This window comes from Tamandua tetradactyla, chromosome 6, assembly GCF_023851605.1.
Source record: "Tamandua tetradactyla isolate mTamTet1 chromosome 6, mTamTet1.pri, whole genome shotgun sequence".
Lineage (NCBI taxonomy): Eukaryota > Metazoa > Chordata > Mammalia > Pilosa > Myrmecophagidae > Tamandua > Tamandua tetradactyla.
In genome coordinates, this window is record NC_135332.1 from 1,246,210 (window position 1) to 1,261,337 (window position 15,128).

The window sequence follows — 15,128 nt, forward strand, 5'->3', positions numbered from 1 at the left end:
CATCCTGAGAAGGCCCAGACAGCGGCCCAGAGCCCCCCAGTCTCAGCAGGGGTGGGGGTCTCGGGGCCTGCGGGGCACAGCCTGACCCACCTCCTGCCCCTGAGCGCCCGGGCCTGCCCCCGTGGGAGCCGTGGATGCCTCGCCCCGGGGACTGTGCCTCCCGCACACCTGGGCAGATTCTTTTCTTCGGGGGACACAGGAAGCCTCATTTAGGGAAAATCTAAACGTCTGTGGTGCACACCCATGGGGAGATTCACAGAAAACAGCCCCGTCAGTACCACAGCAGAGGGAGACCCCACCCCTTAGAGGGGCTTCACCACGCGAGGGGGCGCGGGGCTCACAGAGGTGGGCGCTCAGGCAGACATGAGCGGCTCGTCCAGGCGGGGGGAGGCCAGGCCAGGCCGCAGCCCCTCCTCACCAGCCCAGCCAGGGCCGAGCCTGCCACCGGGGACCCCTACGCGGGAGCAGCCACCGTGGCCCCCTCGTCCGGCCCGTGTGGGGCCCCAGCTCGGCGGGCGCGGCGGCACTTACCACGTTCCAGAAGAGCGGGTTGAAGGCGATGGCGAGGACGGCAGCCACAAAGCTGGGCTCCCGGGGATCCACGTAGCCCAGCAGCCACGTCATGACGCAAGGGTCTGCCTGTGGGGACACAGCGGGTCAGTGGATACCTGCCGGGGGTCCGGAGCAGTGGCCGAGCCCCCCAGACCTCAGAAACAAAGTTACCCGCTGGGAACAGGCCAGGCCAGCAGGGGTGGCCGCAGCACAGCCTTGTCCAATGAGATAAAAGCTGAAACTTAGCCAGCTGTGTCATGCCCCATTGGGGACAGCCGGGCTGGTGGCAGAGGTGCGCGGACGCCGTGCTGGGGGCCTCATGGGGGCGAGAGGGGACCAGAGGGCTTCTGGCGGCCCCAGGGGCACCCACGTGGCCGGAGTACGTGCGGACAGGTGCCCAGGCTCAAGCACCATCAGGTTAAAGCAAACCAAGACCAGAGCAGCTACCTTTTGTCCCAGGTCACCGACCGCCAGCACTGGGCGCTAGCCAGGGCAGTCCCCATGTGCCCCCCACCTCACCGCAGCTCCACCCATGGACGTCTGCCCCCCAGGGGCACCTGCGGGAGCCAGGGGAACATCAAAGGAACATGCCGCTGCCAACAGTGCTGCCAGGAGAGGGCCGGACAAGGGGGGACAGGGAAGCCCAGCGGCCGCCTCCTCAGCCACTGCAGATGCGAAGACAAACGAGTTGGACGTACGCGCAGCCCCGTGGAAACTTCTTGGACATGTCAGGCCAACTGAAAAGAGCGAGCTGCAAAATTGAGAGCATGTATGCGGATTTTCAGAAAACTCAATCTGTTAATATTCTGTGTGTGTGTGAGTGTGTGTGTGTGTGTGTGTGAGAGAGAGAGAGAAAGACGAGAGTGCAGGTACTAAATTCAGGACTCTCGCTGCCTCCAGAGGGGATTGCTCAGCCTTGGACCCTGGCTCCGGGCATCGGTCACTCTTCTTCACGGGGTGGGCACGGGCAGCATACCCGGTCTTGGCTCACCCTGTTGTGATGACCAAAAACATCTGCAGACACAGGCCAGTGTCCCCCACATGGGTGGGGGCAGAAAGGACACGGGGGCCACTCGACATGGGTTTCTTTCGCTAGAAGAGCTGAGGACCCGGGCGCCTGAGCACCAGCCCTCACCGAGCCCTGAAATTACTTGCTGGACTTTTCTTTTGTTTTCGTTCTTAAAAGGCTCTCAGGGTCCCAAAGCACTGAAGACATGGGGTCTCTCCACAGGCCATTCAAGACACCGCTCAGAATTGTAAAATAAGCACAGAGCCTTCGGAGCGCTCATCTCTCCCAGAATGTCTACTTTGATGGTGTTTTTGTTTGTTTGGGGAGACAGTAAATTCTTCCAGAAAGTGTTTCTGCCTCCCACCTTTTGGGGCAGGTGGGAAGGACGCCCCAGGCCCGCCCCGGGAGCTGCCTGGCCCCCTGGACAGAGCAGCCTTCGCTCCAGCACTTCTCCGGGGAGACCTCTGCTGAGTGTGACAAGAACATTCTGGAACTTCTCCCACACGTGCAGGCCTCCCGCCCCAGTCCGACCTTGTACTTCTCAAGGGCAAACATGGAAGCTCTTGGGGCCCCAGGGCGGAGCTAAGTGGACACAGGTGAATCCACGGGCCTGCCCTGAACAAACAAATGGGTGGGTAAATGAGCGAGCCGCTCACACCAGCGGCCAGTGGAGGCGCGGACAGAGAGGGGTGCAGAGGGCCCCCCCTGCCTCGTGCTCCTGCTTCCGCCTCCCGTGCCACCTTTCTGGGGCTCTCGGAGCCTGTGCCCTCTGCCCCAGTCCCACTACAAGGTCCCCAGGGAACGCAGCCCTCGGCGAGGGGCTGTCACCCACAGGCCTTGAAATCAGGGCACCCTGCCTCAGAGGGGGGTCTCGCTCCAGTGCTCTGGTGCCCTGAGGCCGTCTGGCTGGCCGCACCTGGAATCCGAGGTCAGCGCGCTCTGTTCCATGGTGGCCTTTACTCGGTGCCTCCCGACATGACAGCAGGCCGCGCCCTGCTGGGGCTGGAGGGACCAGCTGGGAAGAGGCTGGGGTGGGGAAGCTGGGGGTGGGGGGGAGCCGCAGCCCTGGGTCCCTGGGCCTTGCAAGCAAGGGCTTTCTCTGGCACCTGGGAGTCCTCAGGGCCAGCCTCCCAGTACGTTAACAGGGGCACGCCCTAAGCCTGGTTCAACCCACCTCTAGGTGACATCTAGCCCATTCCCTCCCTGGGCCCCACAGCGCTCCCCAGGTGAAGGGGTGACCTTCCCACAGACTTCAGACCTCCCTGCCCTCAGGTCAAGTTCAGGCCCCATGGCACACTGAGCACAGTGGCTTCCAGAGCCGCGCCCTCCGCCACCCCCGCCTCCCTGCTGGCACAGGCTTCATCCCTCAGTGGGCTGATGGGCAGGCAGCCTCGTGCCTCCCCGAGGGACAGACAGACCTTGCAGGGCCTGGCCAGTCTCTCTCATCTGCCACCTGCCTGCAGACCCCTTCGCCCACACTCGGCCCCTTTCACCATGGTCTCCACACCATCCTGAAACACCCTCCACCCCTCTCCACTACTCCCAGCCAGCTCCTATTCATCCCTCAAGACCTGGCTGAAACATCTCAGGCATCTCCAGTGCTCATCCCACTGCCAGGCAAAAAGGTAGAGCTTTGCTGGGTGGAGAGTGGCTCTCGCCTGCGTTGTCAGTAAAATGCCAGGGCTTGCCGTGCTCTCTCAGCCACCCCAACCCCAGTGCCGACACCCTGAACCCCCAGACTTTGGTCCCTTCCAGCCAATGTGTGCAGTCTGCCCTGGACCCCAACTTGGGCCGGACGACAGGAAATTGCCAAGCAGCCCATGTGGGAGTCCTAAAAGTGGGCAGGAGGGGAGCAAATGGAGGTCCTGGAGGGGGGCAGTGGGGAGAGATGGGGTTGGAGGGGGGCAGTGGGGAGAGATGGGGTTGGAGGGGGGCAGTGGGGAGAGGTGGGGTTGGAGGGGGGCAGTGGGGAGAGATGGGGTTGGAGGGGGGCAGTGGGGAGAGATGGGGTTGGAGGGGGGCAGTGGGGAGAGGTGGGGTCCTGCAGGGGGCAGTGGGGAGAGGTGGGGTCCTGGAGGGGGGCAGTGGGGAGAGATGGGGTCCTGCAGGGGGCAGTGGGGAGAGGTGGGGTCCTGGAGGGGGGCAGTGGGGAGCGGTGGGGTCCTGCAGGGGGCAGTGGGGAGAGGTGGGGTCCTGCAGGGGGTAGCGGGGAGAGGTGGGGTCCTGCAGGGGGTAGCGGGGAGAGGTGGGGTCCTTCAGGGGGCAGTGGGGAGAGATGGGGTTGGAGGGGGGCAGTGGGGAGAGATGGGGTCCTGCAGGGGGCAGTGGGGAGAGGTGGGGTCCTGCAGGGGGTAGCGGGGAGAGGTGGGGTCCTGCAGGGGGCAGTGGGGAAGGTGGGGTCCTGCAGGGGGTAGCGGGGAGAGATGGGGTCCTGCAGGGGGCAGTGGGGAAGGTGGGGTCCTGCAGGGGGCAGTGGGGAGAGGTGGGGTCCTGGAGGGGGCAGCGGGGAGAGGTGGGGTCCTGCAGGGGGGCAGTGGGGAGAGATGGGGTCCTGCAGGGGGTAGCGGGGAGAGATGGGGTCCTGCAGGGGGCAGTGGGGAAGGTGGGGTCCTGCAGGGGGTAGCGGGGAGAGGTGGGGTCCTGCAGGGGGTAGCGGGGAGAGGTGGGGTCCTGCAGGGGGCAGCGGGGAGAGATGGGGTCCTGCAGGGGGCAGTGGGGAGAGATGAGGTCCTGCAGGGGGTAGCGGGGAGAGGTGGGGTCCTGCAGGGGGTAGCGGGGAGAGGTGGGGTCCTGCAGGGGGCAGCGGGGAGAGATGGGGTCCTGCAGGGGGCAGTGGGGAGAGGTGGGGTCCTGCAGGGGGCAGTGGGGAGAGGTGGGGTTGGAGGGGGGCAGTGGGGAGAGGTGGGGTCCTGCAGGGGGCAATGGGGAGAGATGGGGTCCTGCAGGGGGTAGCGGGGAGAGGTGGGGTCCTGCAAGGGGTAGCGGGGAGAGGTGGGGTCCTGCAGGGGGCAGCGGGGAGCGGTGGGGTCCTGCAGGGGGTAGCGGGGAGAGATGGGGTCCTGCAGGGGGTAGCGGGGAGAGGTGGGGTCCTGCAGGGGGCAGTGGGGAGAGATGGGGTTGGAGGGGGGCAGTGGGGAGAGGTGGGGTCCTGCAGGGGGTAGCGGGGAGAGGTAGGGTCCTGCAGGGGGCAGCGGGGAGAGGTGGGGTCCTGCAGGGGGGCAGCGGGGAGAGATGGGGTCCTGCAGGGGGTAGCGGGGAGAGATGGGGTCCTGCAGGGGGTAGCGGGGAGAGATGGGGTCCTGCAGGGGGTAGCGGGGAGAGGTGGGGTCCTGCAGGGGGCAGTGGGGAGAGATGGGGTTGAAGGGGGGCAGTGGGGAGAGGTGGGGTCCTGCAGGGGGCAATGGGGAGAGATGGGGTCCTGCAGGGGGTAGCGGGGAGAGGTAGGGTCCTGCAGGGGGCAGCGGGGAGAGGTGGGGTCCTGGAGGGGGGCAGTGGGGAGAGGTGGGGTCCTGCAGGGGGGAAGCGGGGAGAGGTAGGGTCCTGCAGGGGGGAAGCGGGCCCACGTGAGCCCACACAGCTGGCCTCTCCATGGCCTGGCACTGGGCTGCACGAGTGCTCGTTTGCAGGGCACCTGGTGGCTGAGAGGTCACGTGGTGTGGGTGGCTGGGTGGGGATTCGGGGTGAGGGAGGGGGGCTAGCTCAGCTACCTGGAAAGCACAGGACTGGATGGGTTCCGGGTGGAGGCCCTGACCACAGGACACTGGCCCAGGGAGGTGTCCCCACGCTGTGCTGGCATCCTGGGGCCCTGGCCGCCCTGGGCTCTCCCCAGCCCCGCCTCGGGATGCCACCTGCCTCCCTCACCTGCTCCACACCCAGAAGCCACATCCACAGCCCCCTGAGCTCCCCACAGAAGGACGGGACAGCTTTGTGCCCAGCAGGCCCGGGGCGCAGAGGGCATTCTTGTTCCCACTCGCTGACTTTTAAAATGACAGTCCCCACGGGAGGCCACAGGGCCACTCTACGGACGGGGCCCTCACTATTGACCCGGACGTCCTTTTCAGCAGAGCTCTGGGAGGCCACTTTTCTTTTCAGCCGGAATTCTCTATTTCAAGCTGTCCAGCTGCCCTCACTGCAGCAGCACACTGCTGTTCATGATGACAAAAGCACCCCCAAAGGCTGAGCTGCGCCTCACTGAGCGGAAGGAAAGACGTGAAGTGCGGCTTCCCCGGCACACGGCCACGCTGGGCACAGTGCTATTTCCATCCCCGTTGCACGGGTCAGCGAGTGAGGCCAAGCGGCTCTCCTGGGGCCCCAGCTCACAAGGGACAGGGCCGGGGTCCACCCTGCGGGCCCCACCTCACGCCTTCTCTCCAGGGGACCCCCACGACTCCCCCTTTCCCGGGGGGCTCTGACCCTGGGCAGCATCTCGGTGGACTCTGGGTTCCAGTCACAGTTTACCGTGCAGGAAAAGGTCCCTGGAGCTGGGGGGTGGCCAAGGGGTCCGTCCACTCTCCCTGGGAAGTCACAGGCCTCAACGCTGGCAGTCCATGTCCCGGGAACTCCTGCAGCCTCGGAGCACCTGACCACCCCAGCTGGGCCCACCAGACCCCCCAGCTGAAGCCTTCACCCGCCACCTGCTTGGTGGGCCAGGGTCAGCAGGACGGGCCACAGCCTGAACGGGCTGCCAGGCTCCCTGTGGGTGGGAGGGTGGGCTGGGGGCAGGCAGCCCACGGGCACCGAGCCCACAGGGGCTGAGAACGCTGTTTCCAGACAGAGGGGAGAGCCGGCGGGACGGAGCAGAGGTCTCAGGCTGGGGCGGGGGGAATCCCGGCGGGAAGCCCAGCTCTGGGGGGGCAGCACGCGGGCCAGTAGCCACAAGGAAGGCCTGCGAAGGTGCGGCCTCAGGGCAGGGGCTGCCGGGGAGGAGGGGGTCCTCCCTGGGCAGGGGCACAGGGTTTTCTGGGCGCTGGGGAGGTGCCAGCCTCCACAACCCCCTCCAGCTGCTCCCTCAAGGCCCAAGCTTTCAGCACCCGTAAATGGTCCCCTCAGGAGACAGAATTGCAGAGGGCTTCGGGTAAGAGACCATCTCCCCTCCAGGCAGCGGTTGGGTGCCAGGGTCCCCGCCCAATCTCTAAGAGGCGTTTAGGGACTCGGCTCCGCATCACCTCCGCGCACGTCCACCGAGCCGGCCCTGCTCTAGCGGTGAGGCTGGGACCCCTGCATTGAGCTCCCCGCCAGTGAGTTACCCAGAGCCGGGTGCTCCTGGAACCTCACACTCGCCCTACTCAAGCCTCAACACCCCGTAAGAAAAGCCCACGTCATCACTCAGGGCTGGGCTCGCCCTCAGGTCCCAGAGCCCACCACACCCCAACACTGGGTGAGAGGCAAACCCCTCAGGGACCTGGAACCCCTGCTGCCAGCCAGCGAGCGGGGGTAAGAGCTCCTGGGAATGGGGAGAACAAGCAAAGAGAAAACAGGCTTCCTTCACCTTTCATGGGTGCCGGAATGGAGGGAAACTGAGGCACTGGGCAAACGGCCGAGACGGACTGAGTCAGGCAGACCCGACACGCCTCCCATCCCCGTGATGGCCTCTGAGAGCTGGAGCCCTCCCCCAGGTCTCCGTGTCCCCGGGTCACCCTGGTCCAGCAGGAGGGGGCGTGAGGGGGGGTCCACCTTGAAGAGCCCGAGTGAGCGCACCCCTCTGGGGCTGTCACCAGAGAAGGGCCTGGATCTGCCTCGCGGGAAAGAATGACTCACCCTGGCGGTGGGTAGCGGGCTCCAGGGGCAGAATGGAAAGCCCCGAGCTGCCCACCCACTGCGGCCTGCAAGCGCCAGTGACCCCCTGCCCACCCAGGCGCGGGGCCACCGTGCTCTCCCCACTGCCGGGGCCAGGCTGGGGCACCCCCTCTAAGGGGCTGTCTCTGCCCCACCCACCCCAGAGTGTCGCAAAGCCGTGATGTCCTAGCTTCCGAATTCCCTGCTGGTCCTAAGGATGGGGCCCCCACCCCGCCCTGCCGGGGACCCCTGGGCCTGCCTGAAGGGGGGCCTCCTACCGCGAGCAGGAGCGGGGCTGGCTGAGCTCCGGCTGCCACGCCGCTACGCACTGGCCAGGGGCTCCCGGAACCCGGAGGGCGGTGCGGGGGCGGCCTGCTGGACTGAGGGACCCTGAGCCACAGGAAGGAGCAGTGACAGGTCAGGAGAGCCAGGGGCCGCGCCACGTTGTAACATCCGCACAAACAGTGGGAGCCAGGGGTCAAAGTCGCATCGACCAGGCCCCATCTGGTCACACAGCACATGCACCAAAGGGCGGGGGGCTCGCAGCCCCTCCCGCGCCCACCAGCGGCCAAGGCCCCTGCAGCTGTGCAGCCTCCGGCCTCTAAGAAGTGTGCAGCCACACAATGTTTACAGCAGCGTTATCTACAATCGCACAGAGATGGAAACAGCCAAAATGTCCATCAACAGACGAGTGGCTAAACAAACTGTGGTATATACCTACGATGGAATATTATGCAGCTTTAAGACAGGATAAACTTATGAAGCATGTAATAACATGGATGGACCTAGAGAACATTATGCTGAGTGAGACTAGCCAAAAACTAAAGGACAAATACTGTATGGTCCCACTGATGTGAACCGACATTCGAGAATAAACTTGGAATATGTCATTGGTAACAGAGACCAACAGGAGTTAGAAACAGGGTAAGATAATGGGTAATTGGAGTTGAAGGGATACAGACTGTGCAACAGGACTAGATATAAAAACTCAAAAATGGACAGCACAATACTACCTAATTGTAATGTAATTATGTTAAAACACTGAATGAAGCTGCATTTGAGGTATAGTTTTTTTAATTATTTTTTTTTAATTTTTAAAAAATTTTTTTCTATTATCATTTTATTTCTTTTTCTGTTGTCTTTCTTTTTCTAAATCGATGCAAATGTACTAAGAAATGATGAATATGCATCGATGTGATATTAAGAATTACTGATTGTATATGTAGAACGGAATGATTTCTAAATGTTGTGTTAGTTAATTTTTTTTTAATTAATAAAAAAAAAAAAAGAAGTGTGCAGCCAGCTGGGAGTGAGGGACGATGGTTTACACAAAAGCAGCCCCCCCACATTCTCCCTCCTCTGCACTGGGGACCCCAAGACTCAGAGAAAGGCTTCAGGGTCCCACCGCTCCCCACAGGTCCCGTGGGCAAGCGTGACCTGAGCCTCAGCTGGCCCTTCCATAAAATGGGGGTGACAAGATCGGCTACCCTAGGTGAGATTCAGGACAGGTGAGAACAGGTGTGAATGGGCAGGTATGTAGGGGGCAGCCCCAGTGAGAGGGGTGTGCTGACCCCTGCCTGTCTGCTGAACACTCGCCCGCCAGTGCCCCTCGCAGACAGAGCTGCCCGAGGGCCCGAGAAACATCCGCAAACAAACTCGGCACACATACAGAGGACAGCAGGTCACGCCGGGTGGGCTGGGCCTGGGGACTCGGGCTGGTCCACCACCAATAATTCACGGTGCTGACGGATTTGGGACACTCCAGGTGAGCATCTCCACAGAGAAAGAAGAAACGAAGCCTCAACAGATTTAAGCGACTTGCCCAAAAGGTTTTATGGGACATGGCAGAGGGGGGTCTCAGGTCTGGTCTGTCTTGAGGCTGAGTTAAAAAAAAAAAAAACCAAAGATAAAAAGTCCGTGAGAAACGCACAAAGTAAGTCAACTAACCTAGTGGTCGGACAGTTCTTTCTCCATAAGGGGGCGGGGTGGGGGGCATCTTCCCTTGAAAGAAAGTGAAAATCCCGTTTTTGCTGGTGGTGTTTTCCCAAAGTGGTTTGCTTGGGTCCTGCACAGTAAAGGGGCACTGCCCACCTCACCTGCCAGCTCCCGGAGCCCAGGGCCTCGGCCTCTGAAGACCGCAAGAGCTCGGTGAACTGTCCCCCAAATCCAAAAGCTCCTGGCAGCCCCTTCTCTCATTCTGGGCTTCCCCAGCCCACCGAGAGCCCCATTTTACAGACACTGGTACTGACACTGTGTAGGCATGGTCCCTCTGTCCACCCAGGTGAATCAGCGTGGACAAGGGGCCCAAGGACCTGATGCCTGGGCCACCCCCTGGCTCCGAGCATCTCAGTGTGCACCACCGGCCTGGAGTATCCAAGTGGACCTGGCCTGGAGGCCTCCCCACTTGTTCACAGCAGGTCGGTGGTCCCTGCTGCTATCTGCCCACCAGCCTGCTTGCTTCATGACATTGCCAAGTGGAGGCTTCACGCCATTGCCAAGTGGAGGCGTTCCCATGGCAGGGAACGGAAAGAGAGAGACCTAGGAAAATAGGGGACCAGGACCTTGCACCCCTCTCCCGCTTCCCGGTGGCTTTTAAAATTGAAAACAAAACCCAGATTCTGCACCAGCTGAGGTGGGGCAGGGGACACCTGGTAAGGGCGGCTAAGCAGGTGACGGACACCCCCCCCCCCCCGCTGGCATGCTCAGTATGGTTCGGGGGCCGCCAGCTGCAGCCTGAACGTGGAATTGAATGCTTGTAGTGCCATGTGATGAAATGACAACATTGGGACATACTGGGTTAAATACAAATGGAAAATTTTTTTAACATGGCCACAGAACCATCTAGAATGCTGTACATGACGTATTTCCACCAGGGTAGGGGCCAGCCTGCAGCTCGGGTACCGGGGGGGAGGGGTTTGGAGGAACCTGGAAGCCCGCTGGGCAGGGGCTGGCTCCTTCAGAAAGCAGATTTCCATTGGGGAGGAAACTCCCAGGAAGGACACGAGGTGGTTGTTGCTGTTTCCCCGTAAGGAAAATCCCTTGGCAACGGGAGGCTTAACTCTGCCAGTGAGGCCAGCAGTGGGAAAACAGAATGTCAGCCCTCGGGGTCACCCTGACCTGCCCGGCCCCCCAGCGCTGCCGGCTCTCTTGGGGCACACAGCCCGCGGGGCGCGGGGGAGAGGAAAGGCCAGGGGAGACCCCCGCCCCCTCTGCTCCCACCGCGTCCAGGATGCCGCCTGACTCCAAGGGCCTCGGCTGGCCCGAGGGGATCCAGCACCTGCCCTCTGGCCCAAGGGGACGGCCACCCACCCGCCACTGCTCCCCGATGCCAGGGGTCCCGCCCTGCAATGCCAACGGCCCTTTACGGGCCTGGGGGTCTGAATGGCCGCTCGGGGTTCAAGGATTTCCACAGGTGTCCCACGGCGGCTCCGGCTGCCACCATGGGGCTCTGCACACTTCAGGAAGGAGCCCCAAGCTGTGCGTGTGCAACACGTCACTCCTCTAAGTGTGCCAGGGTCACGGAAAGCATCACGGGAGCACCACCACTGTGTCCCGCCTCTCACTCCTCGTGAGCCCTTAACCAGCATGTCCCCCCCCAGCCCCCCACTGGCTTCTCGGGGTCTCCTGACGTCACCTCCACGGAGACCTTGGGGGATCCCGTCCACCTCCCCACCAGCTGCTCCTAGGACGTGGGCTGCTTCCATCCGTCCCCCTGGCTGTGGGGAGACAGCAAAGGGAAGGCGTGAATGCACCAGGTGGTGAGCCTGGGGGAGCTTAGACAGGGAGGAGGGAGGACGGAGAGGGGCCAGGCAGGGCCAGCGCACGCACCATCCCAATTCAGAGCTCCGTAATATAAGTATTTCCACCCCGACAGCGAGCTCCACGTCCAGTGAAGTCCCACCTGACAGGAGGCAGGCGACATCCTGAGCTCAGGACTGGGGGGGACAGGGGGACAGGGCTCAAAACCACACTCCCACCCCAGCTGCAAGCCTGGCCTCCTGCACACACACCCTGCTCTCACCATCTACAGGCTCTCACCATCCACATGCACATAAACACGTATGCTCAGCCCCCTCACACTCACACACGCAGTCACACTCAGCCTTGCTCATGCCCACCCACACCCAGACTCCCAGACACACTCACAGCCACTCTGACACACACACTCAAAGACTCACACGCATGATCCCAGAAACTCAACGCACCAGCCCAGAGACTCACACCCACCATCCAGGAATTCACGCCCACCAGCCAGGAATTCACACCCACCACCCCATGGATTCACACCCACTATCTCAGATACAGACACAATCTCAGAGACTCACCCAATTCCAAAGACTCTCACACACACACACACACACACACACACACACACACACACACACTCAGGGGCACCCCTCTCTCTGACGCGCACGCGCAACCTACGGCTTCCCCCACACCCCGCAGTGCAGAGCTGCCCATCCCGCACCTGCGTCCGCGCGCACCCAGGCCCCGCCCTCCGAGGCCCCGCCCTCCGAGGCCCCGCCCTCCGAGGCCCCGCCCTCCGAGGCCCCGCCCTCCGAGGCCCCGCCCTCCGAGGCCCCGCCCTCCGAGGCCCCGCCCTCCGAGGCCCCGCCCTCCGAGGCCCCGCCCTCCGAGGCCCCGCCCTCCGAGGCCCCGCCCTCCGAGGCCCCGCCCTCCGAGGCCCCGCCCTCCGAGGCCCCGCCCTCCGAGGCCCCGCCCTCCGAGGCCCCGCCCTCCGAGGCCCCGCCCTCCGAGGCCCCGCCCCCCCGGGTTTAAGGCGAAGCGCGGCCCACCCCGACTGCCTTCCGGGTCTCTCTCCCGGTGCCCGCCGTGCCCCGGCGGCCCAGCGCAGCCAGTACCTGCCTGAAGTCGATATTGCCGAGGCCTCCACAGCAGTCGGGCCCCGCCAGCGCGCCGCTCATGGGCCCCCCGCGCCCAGCTGCTCCCAGCCGGGGGCTGCCTCCGGAGGCCGCACGCGGGGCCTTGGCCGCACCCTCCCGCCTCCCGGACCCGGCCCCTTCACGCTGGGGGCGCGCGTCGCCCGGAGCGCTTTCCCGGTGACCCCCGTTTCTTCCGGCCTTCTGGGAAATGTAGTTCCACGGCCCGCGTTCCTGGAGAGCCGAGGACTACAACTCCCAGCGTCCCTGGCGGCAGCACGCCGGCGTCGTCACGGGTCGGCTCCCGACCCCTGCCCCGGGTCCCGGCCTGGCCGTTCGCCCGTTACCCCAGCCCCGGCCCGCCCCGGTCCGTCAGCGCGCGGCCGCCCCTCCGGTGCTCTCTTCGCCTGTGAGCCGTGGGGCCGAGCCCGGCCGCCCCTCCATTCATTCACTCATGCCTTCCCGCTCGCCCGCCTGTGAGCGCCGAGGCCGGCAGCCGGACGAGCAGGGCCCGGGCCGGACGTGCGGGATTCAGGCCGGGAGAGGGGCCGTGCGGCGGGGCCGTGGTAGCGGAGGGCTGGGCGATCCGGCCGGGCGTCCGGAGTAGAGAGAGGCGGCGGGAAGCCCCGCGCGGAAAGAGGCCGAAGGGGCCCAGGTGGCCGCGAAGCCGTGTCCGGACGCGCCAGCCGCACCCGCTCCCCTGCGCTAGGCGCCCCTTCGCACCCCCGGGTCCAGCGCCCGCCGGCCGGAGGGGTCCGAGCAGTCTCGGTGCCTCGGCGGAGTCAAGGGCAGGGCTAGTCGGCATTTCTGGGGGGCTCCGGGGGTAGGGGCTCAGTGGGGGGGGGGGGGCGCTCCGCAAGGTGGGGGCTCAGTGGGGGGGGGGCGCTCCGCAAGGTGGGGGCTCAGTGGGGGGGGCGCTCCGCAAGGTGGGGGCTCAGTGGGGGGTGGGGGGCGCTCCGCAAGGTGGGGGCTCAGCAAGCGCCCCCGAGCACCCCCGCCTTGCCGGCCGTCTCGTGGCCGTCACCTCTGTTTATCGTGGGGTCATCTTCATGTTTGACCGTAAATATCCATTTCTCAGGAAGGTCTTTCCTGATGCCGGCCCGTCCTATTCGCTCCCCTCCCCCGTCCTTTCATTTCAGAATGTTGGGGATTCATTACAACGTATTTCACCTATTATCCGGCCCACTGCTCTGTACGTTCCATTCTAACACTACATTTTATTCATCTGTTCCTGTTGTTTTCTTAAGCCAAGGAAAAAAACTTGTGTTTTGTTTATCTGGGAACAAAGAAAAGTAAATCTCAGTGGCTGTGCTACATCTGATGCAACTAGAATCCTTTCCACCGCCAGGGAAGTGGCACAGGCTTGAAACATGATTGCAGTTTTCTAGGTCAAAAACCTGCCGACGTACTCACTTTTGGGCAGACATGCCTGCCTGGCCCTCTGAAAGCTCCCAGGCCTGAGAGGTTAAATCATCCGGCCTGACCTCCTTCGCTGGAATGTTTTTGTGTGGCATCCCCAACCAATGGAAAAGTCATTTCCTTTTACATGCCCCAAGTGATGGGAGGCTCACCACCTCTTCAGGTGGCCTGCTCCACGGGGGGACAGAGGCATTTATTCATGATACGTAGCCAAAGTCAGACCCCTTCTTGAAGTCCTGAAACGGCGTGCTTTGGTTCTACCCTCAGGATTGTCTGCCTTTGTCCCTTTTCAGAAAAAGGCAAACAACGACCACTGGTCATCTCCCAGTGTGCTCCAGGCCAGACATCTCCTGAGGACCCTTGCCACAATTGAGAGGGTCTAGGCTAAAGAAGACCCACCCTTTTCATTGTGCCCTGCGCCTCACCCCCCCTCCCCAAAATCCACCTGTACCCACTCCCAACTCCCAGCAATCACCAAAATGGGCCTAAATTATTAAAATTCAAATTTGCTTATTGGATTTCCTAGCCTGAATCTACCTTTCCATGGACAAATGAGTATAAAGCACTTGTACATGAGGTTGTAACTCACACGAAAGTGCCTAGTACACTTTCTCCATAGCCACTGGTTTCCTCCTTCCCACGTGCATGAGACCAGCTGTCAGCATCACTTGCGAACACCACTGGACAGCCCTGCTGTGGGGCCGGGAGAGCTGCTTGGCACCTCGGGCTTCATGGGCTCCTGGCAGGGGAGGGGAAGGCACCCCAGGGTGCCCAAACTGCCATCCGTGAGGGGTGGGGAGCAGGGCGAGGCTGAGGCTGGGGCAGCATGAGCTGTGGTCATCGGAAACCACTCCCAAGGCTCTTTATGAGGAGGGTAGGGACGGGACAGGACAGGCGTGGCCCCAGCATCCCATACCCACTTCCCACACCCAGGCTAAGTTGCCGCCTAGCGTTGGTTCACAGAGCAGAGGGGTCAGAGGAGCCGGCAGGTGCTGGGCAGGGCAGGGCCCCCCTCCCTTCCACTCTGGGGTTAGGAAGAGCTCCTTCCCCAGTGACCCAGCGCTTGCCGGCCTTGCCTGAACCCGGCCCTCTGTGGCCTCTGCAGCCCTGTGCCCGGGACCCCCGGAGCATGCTCCTGCCACAGGACGTTTGCACCTGCCGCTTTCTCAGCCTGGCACCTGCTTCCCATTGCAATCCCTGCCCCGAGGGCCGTCACACCCCCTAGGCTGTCACACGCTGGGCCGCGTTCTACCTCCCTCCCTGACTTTGTTTCCCCCCACGGCCCTGCTCATCAGCTGGCACGTCTTCATTTTCTCCTGCATTGTGTGTCCTGTCGGCCTCCCCTGCTAGACTACCAGCTGCAAGAGGGCAGGAAGTGTTACTGTTTATCCACTACCTGTCCCTGGCACTTGCGTAAGTGGCTGGACCAAGAAAGGTTCTCAGCAACTATGGAATGAATGAATGAGAGGCTCAGCCACTCCCCAGGTGGGTGA

At 63.1% G+C, this 15,128-nt stretch overlaps 1 protein-coding gene across 3 annotated transcripts in view; it reads right to left on the reverse strand.

Annotated features, from left to right (window-relative positions):
* PEMT (phosphatidylethanolamine N-methyltransferase) overlaps positions 1–13,344 on the reverse strand; it is a 58,050-nt gene extending 44,706 nt beyond the window's left edge. Inside the window, exons 1-2 of one of the 3 annotated variants that reach the window (XM_077163364.1) lie at positions 13,241–13,344; positions 532–639 (exon numbers count right to left, since the gene is read on the reverse strand). In XM_077163364.1, the coding sequence (XP_077019479.1) occupies positions 532–624 (93 nt within the window). In that variant the 5' untranslated portion in view covers positions 625–639; positions 13,241–13,344. Of the gene's footprint in view, positions 1–531; positions 640–12,198; positions 12,362–13,240 lie in introns of those variants that run through there. The other 2 variants (XM_077163363.1, XM_077163365.1) reach the window with 2 other exon arrangements.
* Positions 13,345–15,128: the final 1,784 nt, after the last annotated feature.